The 18367-nt window shown below is 47.3% G+C and overlaps 1 protein-coding gene across 1 annotated transcript; it reads left to right on the top strand.

The window, feature by feature from the left end:
• The first annotated feature begins 15338 nt into the window (after positions 1-15338).
• Positions 15339-17188, top strand: LOC127767715 (UDP-glucose 6-dehydrogenase 2). The gene has a single exon (XM_052293146.1). The coding sequence runs from the start codon at positions 15408-15410 to the stop codon at positions 16854-16856; it is 1449 nt and encodes a 482-aa protein (XP_052149106.1). The 5' UTR covers positions 15339-15407; the 3' UTR covers positions 16857-17188.
• The last annotated feature ends 1179 nt before the right edge of the window (positions 17189-18367 follow it).

The following is an 18367-nucleotide window of genomic DNA, read 5'->3' as shown; positions in this document are numbered from 1 at the left end:
GGCTTTTTAGGGCAGAGAAAACTCTATTGTTTGGAGGAAAACCAAGCAATCAAAGAGCATGAGCTGAGCTAGTAGCAAATGATGTGCATATCCCTTTGAGAGCAAGCAAGCATCTGTATGTGTTCCCCTTGTTGGCCCTTGCATATTCCAAAGATCATTGCTCCCATCAAACCATCATATTCTACCCCTGACCCTGATGTGATGATGGCATCGCCACATGCAGCTAGCCAGGCTCATGTTTAACTCTTGGAGAGTGCTTGTATATATTCTTTGTTCGAGTGATGGATGCAACAGCGAGGAGAGCAACGGAAAGAGATGTACAGTGGGCGATGCATGTGAGCTCGAACATAACACATCATGCCAAGGAAATGAAAAGAGAAAAGCGCGGGTTTGGTTTTTGGATGGGAACGGGCCGGGAGTAGCATGGCCGGGTAGACGAATGATCGACGGAGAGGGGGACAAGGGACAGTGGCGCACGCGCTGCCGGCGACGGGAGGCGCAGCCCAGCCGTACGAGGGGGTGGTGGGGTACGTTGGCCCGCGCCACGCTCGCATCGATCGCATGGGAACACCGGCCGTTTCCCTCTCCTTTCTGGGCTCCCACTTTCGGTCCAACACGTACAGATGCATGGCGCAACGCCAATAACATGCCCCGTCCGCGCGCACATCAACTTGCCGGCCGGCCTCCCTCTCGTGGCCACACATCGATCTCTCGCGGGGGCATTCGCGGTGAAAACCATCGGCAGCGCGGAGGAAGAGGATAGGGAGTTTAGTGGGCATTTTCAGTGCTGCGCTAGCATCGGCAAGGTGGACGCGTAGGGGAGTGTCGACTGTTGGATTAATCAGTCTTGTGCTCAGCATTTTTATTTTCTGTTAGCTTGCATATGCAGCTGAGTCACGGTCAGTACATGGCGAAGTGTTTCCTGCCGAGAGGATAGGTCCTGAGGAGTTTTTTTTTTTTTCAAGAACAGTCAGACTATTGCCGACGTTTTATATAAAGAATAAGTTTTCTTATTTTTTTATATAAAGAATAAGTTTTCTCATTTTAAGGAGAAAACGATACCAAACCTTACGATACATAGTTAATTAAGAGAATCTATACGAAAACCACAACTACAGCATCAAACAGAACATGATAAACCTAAACTACAAGGCTATGAAAACTGAAAAGCCATGTTCAACAAATGCTATTCACCACAAGCCTTGCAAAAGAAAGTTGCAAGCTAAAAGATCAAGCAAGGCTCCTCGCATAGGCAGATACGTAACGTTATTGTCATCACACCATCATGGGCGATAGGAAAGGCTTGCTGATCAACAAGCTTGCTACCCACACTGTAGCAAAAACTCAAATGTCCTGAGAAGTGGAACCTTGCATGGCATATACACGTTGTGGCGTAAGACTAGCTTGCCATGGCTGGTAGTTAGGCATGTGACTAGTTTACTTGCATGGTAATTAACTTGAGTGATTGGCTAGGTGTAATTCCTTGCATGTATCTTATCGATCTCTATATAAATGAAAACCTTCTAGAACCAGTGTGTGGCTTGTGTCAACAAATAATATTTGTGTTATTGTGTTCTTTCGTGTGTGCAACCACACACGGAAAAAAAAGGAATTGCTACATATCTGTCGCTAGATTTTCTTTTTTTAAAAAAATCAGTTGATTTGTTGACCGCATGATTTTTACTTTGAGATTCGTGCATGTGCCATTGAGTGAAAAAAATGTCGCTAGAATAGGGAATCAAACCCATGATGTCGGGATGCCACAACATGCGCAGTAGACAATAGCTTTCTTTCTGTACTTAACTTTTTTAAAACTTGCACTGCATTTACACTATGTATACCTTTATTTTTTTTAAAAAAAAATACATTGTAAGTAACCAAAGTTACATATGTAATTTTAATGTATTTACACTATAAGTTTCAAAATCTATCTATTATATCTTTAAAGTAATAGAAAAAGGAGCCTCCACGTTCGCTCTTATGGCCTAGAAATTCTCACATTAATCCAAAAAATAAGAAAAAAGAAAAATAGAACTAGATTAGAATTAGTTAAAAACTGAAGAAAAAAAAGGCATATTAAGAAACTCGAATCGGATAATCGGTAAAAACAAAAACAACCTAATCATACTACCCGCAACGGAATCGCACAATCGGTCTAAAACAAAAAAAAAAGGAAAACTTAATCTATTGGAAACGGAATGTACAATCGGTCAAAAACAAAAAAAAAAAGAAAAGAAAAACCTAATCATACTTTACACTGGAAACGGAAAATATTTTGGGAATACGCGTGTTTACATCACTTTTAGAAACATTGAAATACAAAACAATCCTAATCAAACTCTGCCGTTTCCGAATTGTATTAGTATTGTCATGCCAATAAACACATAACCAAGCCAAAAATACATAACCACGTTCGTTGTGGAGGCTAGAAATTCCCACATTAATCGGAGAAAAAGAAAAGAAGAGTCTAAATAGAAATACAATAAAAAATAGCGGAAATTCGGAATTAAAAATATGCAATATTGAAAGAGAAATCCATATAGGAACCCAATACATGATTAATTAAAATTCGGAATAAAAATACAATAAATTTCGAAATTAGAAAAAGAAAAAAAGAGGAGTTCGAGTAGGAATACAATTTAAAAATAACTAAAATTCAAAATTAAAAAGAAATAAGAGTCCATATAAGAATCCAATACAAGATTAATTAAAATTCAGAATGAAAATTAAAAAAAATCAAAATTAGAAAAAAAGAAAATAATAGTTCAAGGAGGAATACAATTTAAAATTAACTTAAATTCGAAATTAAATATAAGCAGTATTGAAAATAAGAGTACATATAACAACCTAATAGTATATTAATTAAAATTCGAAATAAGAAATAAAATAAAATCCGAAATTAGGCAAATTAAAAAGAGAGTTAAAGTAGGAATACAATTTTCAAACAACTGTAATTGAAAATAAAAAATAAAAATATCAAAAGAACACAATACGAAAAAATAAAATAAATTCTGAAATTAGAAAAAGAAAAATATTAGGAATACCATTTATAAATAACTAAAATTGGTGGTAAAAATTCAAGACTATTGAAAGAAAATATCATCTAAAACACATGGCGAGATTAATTAAATAACATGCCTATAAAGGAGTGGAGTGGTGGCGGTTGATATGACATATAAAAACTGTTAATAAAACACCAAATAGAATCTTAATAACGATTGAAATGAAGGATGACGGTTAGGCCGTGAAGCAATCGATCAAGGCGGTTGCCGGGACTTCTAGAAAGTAAAAAAAAAAAACCAATACTAATCATATTCATTTTTAAAATCTCAATGAGAATAAAAAGGAGAAGTAGTGGGCGGGGTGTATAGGAGAACCGCCGACGGTTGGCGGGACTTCTAGAAAATAAAAAATGAAGTCCAACGATAGTTATGTTCGATTTTTAGAATCCCAATGACAATAAAGAGTAGGCGGCGGATGGGCCATTAGAGGAGTATAGTGACATCGTTTAACGGGACTTCTAAAAAATTATAAAAAAATGAAACCAACAAAGACTATAAAGTCTAAAAACTACGAGGTCCAATTTTTATAGGTTTGGAACTTCTAACAAGTTAAAAAAAACACAATGATAATCATGTTCGATTTTAAAATCTTAATAACGATAAAGAAGGGAGGTAGCAGGCGTGCCATAAAGGAAAACAATGGCAAAGCTGCTGACGGTTTAGCGGGACTTTTAGAAATTAAAAAATAAACTCGAACGATAATTATGTTCGATTTTTAAAATCCCAATGACAATATAGAGAAAAGAAAGTTGACGGCCCGTAGAGGAGTATAATGACAACATTTGATGGGACTTCTAGAAATTATAAAAACTATAAGATCTAATTTTTAAAGGTTTCAAGGAAATGAATAGAAATAGTGGTAGATCAAGCAAGCAAATAAAGAAGGATATGACAGAAGTAAGGGGTAGTAGCTGGTGTGACTTTTAAAAACTATATAATTAGAAATACGGGATGATAAGATTTGGTCTTTTAAAGTCTTAAGACAACGAGATAGCTATTTAAGAAATTTTAAGTAAAATTATACTGAAAAATATATGATTTTGTTTGGGTGCTAGCCGCGCAATTGCGCGGGCCACCCAACTAGTTATATATGTAAGTACCAAAATTACATATGTAAGTTAATTAATTTATGTAGATGTAAATTGCTTGGTTTTCTTTTTCTTCTAGCATCATTGACGTGATTAACGTCCGGTGACTAACGTGCGTTGATATGTTTTCATTTGAACCGCACTTGGTGGTGGCTTGAAAATCCGACTGATTTTCTACGAAAAATCTGTCGAATGATTTTTAGACAGTAAAAAAAAAAACTAGAGTGTTTGTGATAAACACCAAGAAGTAGGAGAGATTCCTAACATCGACGGCGCGTGTGTGGATGCATCAGGAAGGATGGGAGGAAGATAGATAGTGATTAGGTTTATAATACTTGGAGCAATAGCCGTTCAAAAATGACTAAGATTTAGTCAAAGTTGGGGGAAGAGTTATACCCTATTTTACAGTTGAGAGATGCAATTCTACTGAGGAAAAGAGGTGAGGGAGGAAAAATAAACTTATTCCGGTCCAAGCACAGCAGCTTCTCAACTTCTCCACGTTTTCTTGATGTATGCGGAAGCCCATCCCACTGATCTGGCCCAACTGGATAAGTCCAGTTGACATCCCTCAACTTTAAAATATTGGTTCCCTTTCATTTCTCCTTGAATAAGTCCACTTGACATCCCTCAACTTTATGTCGAGTTTGTATGACGCCCCTAATCCCCAATACCAGAAATATCGACCCCTCAAGTGTTTAAAACCGTGCAAAATAAATCCCTTGACAGTATAGATCATATTTTTCTGGTTTTTGCTGGCGTGGCATATGTCGGGGCTCATTTGTTAGTGACGCTTATCTCTTCACCTATCTCTCTCCCTTCCCCTATGTTCCCATCTCACCAGGGCAGCGGCCGGTGGTGGACTAAGGAGCAACAGCCGGCGGTAGACGGTGAGGAGCGGCAGGTTGGCAGCCGGCGGCAGCTGATGGGGAGGACGACACGAACGACGAGCGGCGACGGCATCTTGGTGATGCGCTGCACGATCCCGTAGTACATGTGGTAGGTGTTGTTGGGGTTCACCACCATCCCAGGGAGGAACAGCAGTAGCTCCGGTGTCCTCGGCCTCTCCAACGTCACGATTCTGCCGCTGGTAAGCCCATTCTTCTAGGCTGGTTTGGGGAGAGGGGGGTGTTCTTGGCAATGAAATCGTTGAGGCTGACCTCGCCGGCAGGGAATATGTTGGTGAGCCCCATCATCTCCTTCTCGAATGTGTCCAGATCCACACCCTCCACAGTCGGCGCCTCTGTGGGCTTATCCCAAGAAATGGTGATCGTAGTGGATGGTGGCGCGGCAGGAGAATCGAAGGTGAGCTCCTTGCGGATGCCAACCTCGTCGTTGCAAAGTTCGCAACCAACGACGACGTCGGGAATGCGGAAGGACACCGAGGAGGTTGGCGAGGGAGGGGTAGGTAAACGATGTGGTGAGGAGGACAAGTGCCATCCTCCTCACCGTCCGCCGCCAGTCTCTAGGGCCTGCTCTGTCTCGAGGGCTATCCAGTGATTGCAAGTTCGGTTCTATATTTCGGACCGCACGGGCAAATCAATATATCGACCGAAATTTTCGGATTTTATCAAATGTTTGTTGAATTTGGTCAAAGTTTATTTAAATCCAGTCAAAATATGTAGAAATTTCAATCCGAAAAGTGCTGAATATCACGAAATTTTGTAAATTTTGGTCCTACCGAAATTGAAAATGCAAACCCTGGGGCTATCCGCCGCTACGTGTCGGGGCCACCCAGTCAACGCTCCGTTCGAGGCCGCGCCGTCACTCTGCCACGAGGCTAGACCGCCGCACATGTTGGGGTGACCCAGCCGGCGCGCCGTCGCTCCGCCTTGAGGCGGGCTGCCACCGCTCCGTCCCTAGGGATGGCAACAGGGCGGGGACGGGTTGGATAAGAACTCCCCCGCCGCCACTCCCTGCATTTGCCCCCTGCCCTCGGCCCCGCAGGGACATCCGGGTGAAAATCGTCCGCCGACCCTAGCCTCGTAGGGGACCCGGCGGGTGAGCGGGCCCCCGTATCACCCGGGGTGCACAAGGCTGCCAATGTTGAACAGCAACTCAGAAAGAATGAAAAGATGGCATGGGGTGTAACTAGTCCAGTCAGTAATCAGTAATCAATGGATCACAAATTCACAATTAGTAGTAATATGCATTCTAGGTAGGGGACGTCTAATGGGCGGGTGATCGCTCCTAGCGATCACCGGCTCACCCCTCCCCCTATATGCTACCTTCTCTCCCCCTTTCTCCTCCCCTCTTCTTCTCTTGTACTACAGTACACCATATAATTTTAAAAAATAATAAAACAAAGTTGGAAAAATTTATGTATAAAAATACAAATACTATATATAAAAAAATTGAATTCAAATTCAAATTTAAAATAGGTATGTAAACTTTTGATTTATAAACTTTGGATCTATAAACTAATATTTGAATTCAAATTCAAATTTGAACAGGTGTAAACTTTTGACTTATAAACTTTGGGTCTATAAACTAATATTTGAATTCAAATTCAAATTTGAACGGGTTTGTAAACTTTTGACTTATAAACTTTGGGTCTATAAACTTTAGGTGTATAAACTTTAGATGTATAGAAATATTATATATAAAAAATATTTGAATTCAAATTCAAATTTGAATCGGATATATAAACTTTTGACTTATAAACTTTGGGTTTTTAAACTTTAGATGTGTAAATTTGAGGTGTACAAACTTTAGATGTATAAATTTACTAAAATAGGAAAGTATTATGGTACAAAAAAAAAGGAAACCAGGTGGAGAAAGAGGGATTCGGATCCGATCGCCCTGGGCGAGCGATCGCAATTCCCTTCTAGGTAGCCGGATGCCCAAATACACATAAACACAAGTACTAATGTAGTTAAGTGGTATGTATGATAAATACACAACTACCAACTCACAAGCAAAGCAGCAGCCAGCCAATTAGCAGTATACTAGTAGCTTTGCTCGAGGTTGAGGAGCTGGTCGCAGGAGTCAAGCTTAGCTCGAGGTTGAGGAGCTGGCCACAGGAGTCAAGCACTTGGACAGTCGGATGGCAGACCTGCAACGCGCGGCGATGGCGCTCCACTCCGGCTCGATGTTGCGGGCTCCGGCGCTCTGGTCGCCAGCATCGCGCTCCGCTTCACCGCCACGCCGCCGTCGCCGCCGCACGCAATGGGCGCCTGGGAGTTACCAAACTGATTTAGGGTTAGCGATTCTTCAGATTTTCTTTTAGGAATAAGTTCACTTTAGGTCCCACTATTTGTCGTCCAGTCCGATTTTCGTCCCTTGACCGTAAAACCGGGTATGACCCATCCCCAACTTACGAAAACCGGTTAAACGTGGTCCCTCGGCGGTTTTGAAGGCGGTTTTGGCTGACGTGGTGCCTACGTGGCTTGTTTGACTAGGTCTTCATCCCACATGGCATTGACGTGGCGCTTACGTGGCAATTATATCTCGGAAAAATAATAAAAAATGTGGCCCCACATGTCATCTGTAAAAAAATAATTTTAAAATAGGGGTCCATATGGGCCCCACATGTCAGCCACACTCCTCTCTTCTTCCCTCTCCCTTCTCTCTCTTCTTCCCTTTTCCCTCTCTCTCTCCCCTTCCCGGGCAGCGGACGGCGTGGGTGGGAGGTGGAGCAGGCGAGCTCCGGCGGTGGCGGAGGGCGTGGTCGGCACCGCCCCCTGACCGGAGCACCACCGGTCTGCGTGAAGGCAGATCTGGGGAGGTCCGGCAGCCAGCGCTACGGTAGAAGCTCATCTAGATGCTACTCGACCCCAACCCGGGCACCCGCATCACCGTCCCTGGCCTCCTCGAGACGCCGTGGTTCCGAAAGACGGCGCCCGTCCCGCACCCCATCATCGCCGACCCCGTGCCGGCGCCAGTACACGCATGGCAATGCCGCCCGAGGTCTGCACGCGGTTCCACCTGATCTCCCTGTCTGAGGGCTTCGACCTGTCGCCGCTGTTCGAGCATGACCCCGCCGTGTCGCCGGGGCGAGCCACGGCGCGCGTGGGCAGCACGCGGTTCGCGACACGGGAGGCGGCAAGTGGCGTGGTCGCGCAGCTAGAGGCGCTCGCGACGGGCGGCGCCACGCTCACGCGCGTGGCGAGGAGCAGCGCGTGCGGGGTGCGGCTCGCCGTGGCAACCGATCGACGTCTTCAGCGTGGCACTGTCGTTGCTCGTGGTGGTCCTGGTGGACGTCAAGAAGGATGGCGGTGACACCATGGAGTACCGGTCTGACGACACGGCGGGACATCGCTGCCGCCATTATTGCGCGTCATCGAATCGTATCCGTTGCTATCCATCGGGGTGCATTATTGTTTGGTGCCGAGGTGATGTCTGGCTCGCTCGTTTGTCCGTAGCAACTCGAAGTCAATGGCTGCTGTAGCCTGCTAGTGTTGCTGGCTAGAGTAGCTTGCTGCCGCGGATGTAGTAGTAGGTCGGTATCAAGATCATGGGCCTTTTCATCTCCAAACGGCGACGGCGGGGACACGGCGGTGGAGGCGGCGAAGCAGGCCATCGCCACCGGGCACGTGGAGGCCAAGAGCGCGGCGAACGGCGTAGGCCTCACCACCTTGGAGAAGGGCGGCGGACGGCTAGGTGAGCGGCGCGCAAGAGAGAGATGGCCGCCGCCACCCCACACGCCTCGCGCGCCGTCGCCCGCCGCCGGCCATGCGCTGTCCATCTCCGCGCTGCCCGCCGCTGCCGCGGTCCGCCGCCGCCTGCCGTGTTGGACGCCGTCTGGCGAGAGGAGGGAGGAAGATGGGGAGAGCCGGAGAGAGGAGGAAGAAGAGGATTGGATTTGGTCATTTGAGAATGACATGCGGGGCCCACGTGGGCCCCACCATATTTATTTTTTAGCTGACATGTGGGACCCACCATTTTTAAATTATTTTTTTTCTATGGCTGACATGTGGGCCCACGATTTTTATTATTTTTCCAATATATAATTGCCACGTCAGCGCCACATCAATGCCACATGGGACGGAGAACTAGTCAAACAAGACACATAGACGCCACGTTAGCCAAAACCACCTTCAAAACCGCTGAAGGACCTCGTTTGCCCGGTTTTCGAAAGTTGGGGGACGGGTCGCACCCGGTTTTGTGGTCAAGGGATGAAATAGAGGGACCCAAAGTGAACTTATTCCTTTCTTTTATACTATGCTGGGCTGTTGGGATGTTGGGCTATTGGGCTGACCTTTGTGGGCCTATTTCGCACAAATTTTAACGACTGGGCTACATACCCCGGGGCCCCGTAGGTACCTGCGGGTGGGAATAGCCACCTGCCCCCGCCCTCGCATAATTCCGTGTCACGATCAGTCAGCGAGATTCGAGATTCAGACAGATATTGGAAGCAGGAATAGAGGAAGAAGATGAGTTCAGGGAAGAATTTGATAGGAGGAAGAGAGAAGATTTGAATTGAGTTGAGATATTTTTCTATTACAAGCCATCTCTCTCTCCACTGCCGACCTTTATAGCACAACACTATTAGGTCTCTATCACTGACTCTGGCCCCAGCCGATAGCTACTGGACCCACACTCCACCCATATATCTCGTGTTGGGCTTGGGCTGCCTTACGGTGCGCTTCATGGACCTCAACTGTTGAAGGAGTAGAAATAGACTCCGTGACATTCTCCCCCCGTTGAGATGAAGCTTGTCCCCAAGCTTCTGAAGTTGGAAAGCGTCGACGCATTTCTTGGAGGTTCTCCCAAGTAATGGCGCGAGGTTCCTCTCCGGACCACAGAATTTGAACTTGAACCACCATCTTGGAGCCCTTGCGAATGAGACGGCGATCCAAAACCTGAAGAGGAACAGATGCATGCTCTGCACTGGAATCCAAGAAGGGCAAAGTAGGTTGCACAGACTCAGTTGGCGCTAAAGCATGCTTGAGCTAAGAAATGTGTACTACTGGATGGATCAAACTGCTTGATGCAAGAGCTAAGTGATAAGCCACAGTGCCAACTTTGGCCAAGATCTGAAAAGGGCCATAGAATCTGAAAGATAGCTTTCGGTTGGCACGAGTAACAACTGATTGCTGCACATAAGGTTGCAATTTGAGATATGCCCAATCACCAATCTCAAAAGACCGCTCCGAACGTTTCAGATCAGCCTGAGCTTTCATGCGAATCTATGACCGCAACAGATGTTCTTTTATAAGAGTTTGCATCTTCATACGATCCTGTAGCCAATCCGATAATTCGGACGACGTGCAAGCAGCGTCAATAGATAGTCCAAAATACCGTAGCTTGTGTCCATATGGAACCTCGAATGGTGAAGTGCCCAAAGAAGAATGAAACAATGTATTGTACCAATATTCTGCTAATGCCAACCAACGACTCCATTGACGGGGGCAAGTGTGGACAAAACAGCAAAGAAAAGTTTCCAAGCACAGATTCACGCGTTCCATTTGGCCGTTGGTCTAAGGATGATAAGAAGAGATCATATGCAATTGTGTTCCGGCCAATCGGAACAAAGAAGTCCACAAGGTACTGGTAAAAATGCGATCCCGATCAGAAATCAAGGACTGAGGCATGCCGTGCAGACGATGAATGTGTTGCATATACTATTCTGCCACTTCCAAAGCTGTGAAGGGATGAGATAAAGGGACAAAATGGGCATATTTGGAGAATTTATCCACCACCACAAGAATGCAATTGAAAGAAACATAGCGGGGCAAGCCTTCGATGAAATCCAATGAAACTATTTCCCAAGCGTGATTAGGAACCGGCAATGGTTGTAACATACCAGGGTACTTAACGTGTTCCGATTTGGCCTTCTGACAAATTTCACAGGCTTGCACAAATTCAACCACAGAATGACGTAAGCCTGGCCAAGCAAACATTTGCTTAATCCATTGATAAGTGATAGCAGTGCCTGAATGGCCCCCAATAGCAGCAGTATGAAGGTTGGCCAAAATCTTCTGTTGAAGGCTGACATTGTTCCCAATCCACATACGCTAATCATAATACAACACTCCATTTTTCAATGTATAACGAGGCACAGAAGCACCAGCAATACACAGCGTCTGAACTTTACTAGCAGCATCTGGATCGTGCTGATATACTGCCACCACCACTTGAATCCAATCTGGAACACAAGTAGACAAGGCTGATAGTTCAACAATCGCATTCTCAGGATAGCGAGACAGAGCATCAACCACTCTGTTATTTGTCCCTTTTTTTTATATGATCTTGTAACGCAAACCCAACAACTTAGTCAAGGCCTTATGTTGCCAAGGTGTGGATAAACGTTGATCACTGAGAAAAGCCAAACTGCGATGACCAGTTTTAATCAAAAACTCATCATGCTGTAAGTAAGGTCGCCATTTTTCCACTGCCAACATAATAGCAAGACTTTCTTTCTCATATGTCGAAAGACCCTGATGGCGTGGACCCAATGCACGACTGAGAAACGCAATGGGATGTCCATTCTGCATAAGTATTGCGCCAATACCTTTGTCAGAAGCATCTGTTTCCACCACAAAAACTTATGTAAAATCTGGCATTGCCAAAACTGGTGTAGTGACAAGAGCATGTTTCAAAGCCTGAAACATAGCTTCTTTATCGGAAGTCCAAACGAAAACTTGCCCTTTTCGCAACAGATTAGTGAGTGGTTTGCTGAGGATGCCAAAATGTCGAACAAATTTGCGGTAGTAGCCCGCTAAGCCCAAGAAACTATATAAATCCTTGACAGAAGTTGGAGAAGGCCAATTGCGAACGGCATGAATCTTATCCTAATCAGTAGAAACACCATTAGGGCTAATGATGTGTCCCAGATATGCGAGTCGTTGCTGAGCGAAAGAACACTTGCTCTTCTTGACTTTAAGTTGATGACGATCCAATATCTGAAAGACCTGTTGCAAATGCTGAACATGTTCCTGAAGAGTTCTGCTATAAATGAGAATGTCATCGACGAAAACCAACACACAACGTCTCAGCAAGGAAGATAGAATATTGTTCATAACTCCCCAAAAAGTAGCCGGGGCACTGGTGAGGCCAAAAGGAATGACTCTGAACTCAAAATGGCCACTATGAGTCTTGAATGCTGTTTTATGTTCATCATCAGGATGCATACGAATCTGGTGATAGCCGGCACGAAGGTCCAATTTGGTAAACCATTGAGCACCTGCTAGTTCATCCAATAGTTCATCGATGATTGGTAGTGGATACTTATTCTTAATAGTAATAGCATTCAAGTGACGATAGTCAACACAAAAACGCCACGACCCATCCTTCTTCTTGACTAAAAGCACTGGAGAAGAGAATGGACTGGCACTAGGCCGAATTATTCCCTTAGTGAGAATATCCTGAACTTGAGATTCAATCTCATCCTTCTGAGCAGGTGTGTACCTATATGGTCGCACATTCACTGGTTGAGCACCATGAATCAAGGGAATGGTGTGATCATATGGTCGCGAAGGAGGCAAACCAGTAGGCTCATCGAAGACAGTTGCATAATCTTGCAATACCTTCTGGACCACTTCAGGAATTTGCTTGACTGTAACTGGTGTTGACAATTCACACAGTTGCACTAGATGGGCCACTGCATGACGATCTCCAAATGCTTGCATCTGTCTAGGAGTGGCTAAAGCAAAGTATTTACTGCTGGTTTGATTCCACACAGAGTGATGGACTGCCTGTGAGCACTGATAGTTAGAACTCTGTTACACCAATCAACTGTCATTGGACTATGGGTAGCTAACCAATCAATGCCTAAGATCATATCATAACTGGTCAAGGGAAGCACACGCAAGTCAGTGTGAAAAGTGTATCCCTGCGTGAACCATTCACATTGAGTCACAATCGAATCACAGTGTAAGACACCTTCAGTGGAGTTGGAAGAGAATGCAGTCCTGATAATCCAGTAGCCAATTTGCTACTAATGAAGCTGACCGAACTACCCGAATCGACCAAAATCAGCACCTCAAAACCTTGAACATAGCCCAGAATTCGCATAGTTCCCACAGATTCCACCCCTTGTAATGCAAGTAAAGAGACAACCATTAATTCTGACCGTGCAGGGCTCTCGACGTCTAAGATATCAGCTGAAACACTGTCCTAGGGATCCTGCAAATGGGCAAACACCTCCTGAACCGCATGCAGTTGCACAGAATTAGCACATTTATGATTGTGAGACCATTTCTTTGCACAGATATAACACAATCCTTGAGCCTTGCGGTAAGCACGAAGAGTAGCCATTTTGTCAGTGGATGGTACAGCCTTGACTCCATCAGATTTAGCTTCAATACTACCAGATGGTCGGGGTGGTGGCAACGGCAAAGGATAAGCTCTTTTGACCTGAGCTCGAGTAGGTGCACCACCATCATAACACTTGAAATCAGTCGGACTCTTAGCCATCTCCTCTTCCTGTAATGAAGCAAGAACAAAAGCAGTCTCGAGGTCGCGAGGCCAATGAAGTATAACTGCACCCCGAATCTCTTTTCTTAACCCATTGGTGAACTTATGAGTGAAATATCTATCATTAGCCGCTAGGTCATAAACCAAGAGCTGATTGGCTAATTCACCAAATTTCTCATAATACTCCTGAACTGTGCCTAACTGCTTATATGGTGTCCAATTGCCCCAAAACCCAATCATGCAAGTTTATGTCAAATTTACACGCTACTGCACCACAAAACTCTGCCCACCCTAGATAACGAACATGAGCACGAGACGAACGTAACCAGGAAGCTGCTCTACCTCGATAATAAATGGTGGCAATTCGTACCCACGGATTTGGAGATGTATCGCAAACATCAAAATAATGCTCGCATTTCATACGCCAATCCTGTGGGTCCGAACCATCAAAAATCGGAAAATCCAACTTAGGCATTCGATGATTGAAGGACTTTTCCCCAAATTGCGTCCCAAAATTTCCCTCACCACTCTCCCAATTCCCAGCAAAATTAAGATGAGAGGGGGTGGCATCGTACGTACTCTTGATCGGAGTCAGGACCAGGGATGTGACCACCCCCAATGCCCTTCCCCGGAAATTTTGTGGTGCGCGGTGGCCATTGGCCCACTTCTCTGCTCCTCCCGCTGCAGTCGTCTCCTTCATCGGCGAAGCGGGCGTGGGAAGCAGCGACGCCTTCCTTTCCTCATCCGTCAACGGAACTCGAGGGGAAGATGCCGCCGTAGAAGTTTGCACCGCCTTGCCGAGGAGATCAACTTGCTGACGAAGTTCGCCGACCTCCTCTCGCAGCTCCTGCACGGCCTCCTCCACTTGTGGCCTCCAGTTGTTCATGCCTAGATCCAGCTTGACGACGGCAGCTTGTGTCTCAACCTGAGCCCGATTCAACACTACGAGCGACTCCTGGATCTGGACAAGCACCTTGCCGAAATCGATGGTTTGCTTTCCATCGCCTCCACCTGCAGCTGCAGCCGAGATGTGTAGCGTGGCTTCTCCAGGATTTGAAGCTCTGATACCAGAATGTCACGATCAGTCAGCGAGATTCGAGATTCAGACAGAGGTTGGAAGTAGGAACAAAGGAAGAAGACGAGTTCAGGGAAGAATTTAATAGCAGGAAGAGAGAAGATTTGAATTGAGTTGAGATATTTTTCTATTACAAGCCATCTCTCTCTCCACTGCCGACCTTTATAGCACAACACTATTAGGTCTCTCTCACTGACTCTGGGCCCAGCCGATAGCTACTGGACCCACACTCCACCCATATATCTTGTTTTGGGCTTGGGCTGCCTTGCGGTGCGCTTCAACTGGACCTCAACTGTTGAAGGAGTAGAAGTAGACTTCATGGCATTCCGGGGCCCCGCCCCGATGGACCCGCGGGGTGAAATTTGCACCCCCCCCCCCCCCCCCGGCCCCGTAGGGGGGCCGTCGCCGCTCCCCTCGAGACTGCACCGTTGCTCCACCATGAGACCGGGCCGGTGTCGGGGCCACCACCCAGCCGCCGCGTGCTCCCCCTCGAGGTGACGAACCTGCCGCTGGCGGTGGACCCTGCCGTCATCAACCTCGGCGAGGATGGTTACAAATGCCGCGCGCGCGAAAGACAGCAAGTGGCCGACTCTGGAGCTGTGGTGGAGTGGTCACAGTGCTTGCGCGGTAAAAGTGGCGGTTGATCGCTCACTAGCTACATTCACTCTCAGCCCACCGAAACCCATTTCATTTCCACGTACGATTTATACTTCTTCCGATCCTCACCATTAATTAATCCACCTCCTCCTAGGCCTAGCTCTGCATCGATCTGTCCGTGCGGGATCAGAGGAGGAGCTAATAAGCTAGGTAGGTAGGTGAAGAAGAATGGTGAAGATCTGCTGCATCGGGGCGGGGTACGTGGGCGGCCCGACGATGGCGGTGATCGCGCTCAAGTGCCCCGACGTGGAGGTGGTGGTGGTGGACATCTCGGCGCCGCGGATCGAGGGGTGGAACAGCGAGCGCCTCCCCATCTACGAGCCCGGTCTGGACGATGTCGTCAGGCAGTGCCGCGGCCGCAACCTCTTCTTCAGCACCGACGTCGAGCGCCACGTCGCCGACGCCGGCATCGTCTTCGTCTCCGTCAACACCCCCACCAAGACCCGCGGCCTCGGCGCCGGGAAGGCCGCCGACCTCACCTACTGGGAGAGCGCCGCCCGCATCATCGCCGACGTCTCCCGCTCCGACAAGATCGTCGTCGAGAAGTCCACCGTCCCCGTCAAGACCGCCGAGGCCATCGAGAAGATCCTCGCCCACAACAGCAAGGGCGGCAACATCAGGTACCAGATCCTCTCCAACCCGGAGTTCCTCGCCGAGGGCACCGCCATCCAGGACCTCTTCTCCCCGGACCGCGTCCTCATCGGCGGCCGCGAGACGCCCGAGGGCCGCGCCGCCGTCGCCGCCCTCAAGTCCATCTACGCCCGCTGGGTCCCCGACGACCGCATCATCACCACCAACCTCTGGTCCGCCGAGCTGTCCAAGCTCGCCGCCAACGCCTTCCTGGCGCAGCGCATCTCCTCCGTCAACGCCATCTCCGCGCTGTGCGAAGCCACCGGCGCCGACGTCGCGGAGGTGGCCAACTCCATCGGCAAAGACTCGCGGATCGGGCCGAGGTTCCTGTCCGCGAGCGTCGGCTTCGGCGGCTCCTGCTTCCAGAAGGACATCCTCAACCTGGTGTACATCTGCGAGTGCTACGGCTTGCCGGAGGTGGCCAACTACTGGCGCCAGGTGATCCGGATCAATGACTACCAGAAGAGCCGCTTCGTGAACCGGGTGGTGTCCTCCATGTTCAACACGGTGGCCGGCAAGAAGGTGGCCGTGCTGGGCTTCGCGTTCAAGAAGGACACCGGCGACACGAGGGAGACGCCGGCGATCGACGTCTGCAAGGGGCTCGTCGGCGACAAGGCGGTGGTCAGCATCTACGACCCGCAGGTGACGGAGGAGCAGGTGCAGCGCGACCTAGTGATGAACAAGTTCGACTGGGACCACCCGCGCCACCTGCAGCCGATGAGCCCGTCGTCGGCGAAGCACGTCGCCGTGTCGTGGGACGCCTACGAGGCGGCGCGCGGCGCGCACGCCGTCTGCATCCTCACCGAGTGGGACGAGTTCCGCCGGCTCGACTACCAGCGGATGTACGACGCCATGCACAAGCCGGCCTTCCTCTTCGACGGCCGCAACGTCGTCGACCCGGACAAGCTCCGCCGCATCGGCTTCGTCGTCTACTCCATCGGCAAGCCGCTCGACCACTGGCTCAGGGACATGCCCGCCGTCGCCTGATCTTTTTTTTTTTTCTTTTCTTCAGTTCAGATTTCTCAGGGACATGCATAGAAGTAGCACCGTTACAGATTTTCGGTTTTTTTTTACGTTAGATTTATATGTGATATCCATTGCACATTCAACCTTCTAGCGTCTTCCGTAATTTGTAATAAGTTTTTGCTCTAGTTTACTCTATCCGTTTTCTAAAACATCGCGCAAAACCTCTATTTCTACAGGTGCTTAGTTGTCGGTGGTTCGACAAACACGTGCAAAAAATATTTTTCTATACCCGTGAATGGTTTACTTTAACTGGTTTCACATTAATTACTACTTACTACATCCTAAAATAAACATAGTACTCCCTCTTGTTATTAATATATTATGTCTTTATATTAAAATTTATTGATGACCAGAGGTAGCAAATCTTTTGTGTAAGTTATTACTCTAAACAAATAGGAGACTAGGGATCGGACGTTCGATCCCTGACAAAATGTGGACAGTGCTTCACCGTATATGAAAAAGTTCTATTAGATGTTTTCCTACTCAGTAAAATTTTTTTCAACAAAAAAAGTATTTCACATGTTTCATTACTAAGAAAAATATTTTATTGCTTGATGAAGAATGTTTTAACCAAATATAACATTGAAAAAAGCTAATGGCAACATCAAATAAGACATAGCCATCATGTGAATCGTCCTAATAAAATGGAGTGAAACACTCTAAGACAAACCAAATGCAACAAAAAGGAACAATGTACTGCAACAAAGCCTACCCGTCTACACCAATGTACGCCAGTGACGTCTCACCCCGTCTCATGTCCAGCCTCCCCACGGCGGTGCTGCCACTGCCGGCTAGCTTGGAGCTCTCTCCGGCCACGACGCATTCCGCTCAACCTCGCACGAAGCCTGCTCACGGCACAGCATCCACAAAGCCTACCCCTCGTGTGGCTCTGCCACTGCCGGCGATCTCGGAGCCCTCTCCAGCGATGGTGCCTTCTGCTCCACTCCGCAAAGAGTATCTTCATGGCACTGCAGCCGCTACCAGGGAGCTTGAGGCCCTCTCCGGCGCCGCCTCTGCCTGTGGCTCCCACCCGCAAGCCTCCTTCTCGTGTCTCCACATGTCTCCTCCTCGCGACAGCGGCGATGACGAGTTTGGGCTTCCACGAGATTGGATCCTCTCCGACACAACGTGAATCATAAAATTAGAGAATGGAGATGAGGTAGAGGAAGAGGAAATGGGGATTTTCGAAAGCATTTTCGAAACAAACACATACGGATATGCTCATTAACCTACTCACTATTCAGTTTTGTGAAGTACGTATCTTTTTCTTTGACCAATCCAATACGAATCGGAATCTGAAGTGAACTAGCTGGCCGGAACTCAACGTTTTATAAACCCGCCACGCCAACCTAGCTTCCTCCTTGCTTAATTAGCTTACGATCGAACTCAAGATCTTAATTCTTACGATCTCAGCTAGCAGCCGGCCCCGATCGAACAAGGACCGAACGAGAGCACCTCGATCGAGAAGAGAA

The sequence above is a fragment of the Oryza glaberrima genome, chromosome 3 (genome assembly GCF_000147395.1).
Source record: "Oryza glaberrima chromosome 3, OglaRS2, whole genome shotgun sequence".
Classification (NCBI taxonomy): Eukaryota; Viridiplantae; Streptophyta; class Magnoliopsida; order Poales; family Poaceae; genus Oryza; species Oryza glaberrima.
Note: the sequence above shows the minus strand (reverse complement) of the source record. Positions and strands in the feature narration are given on the sequence as shown.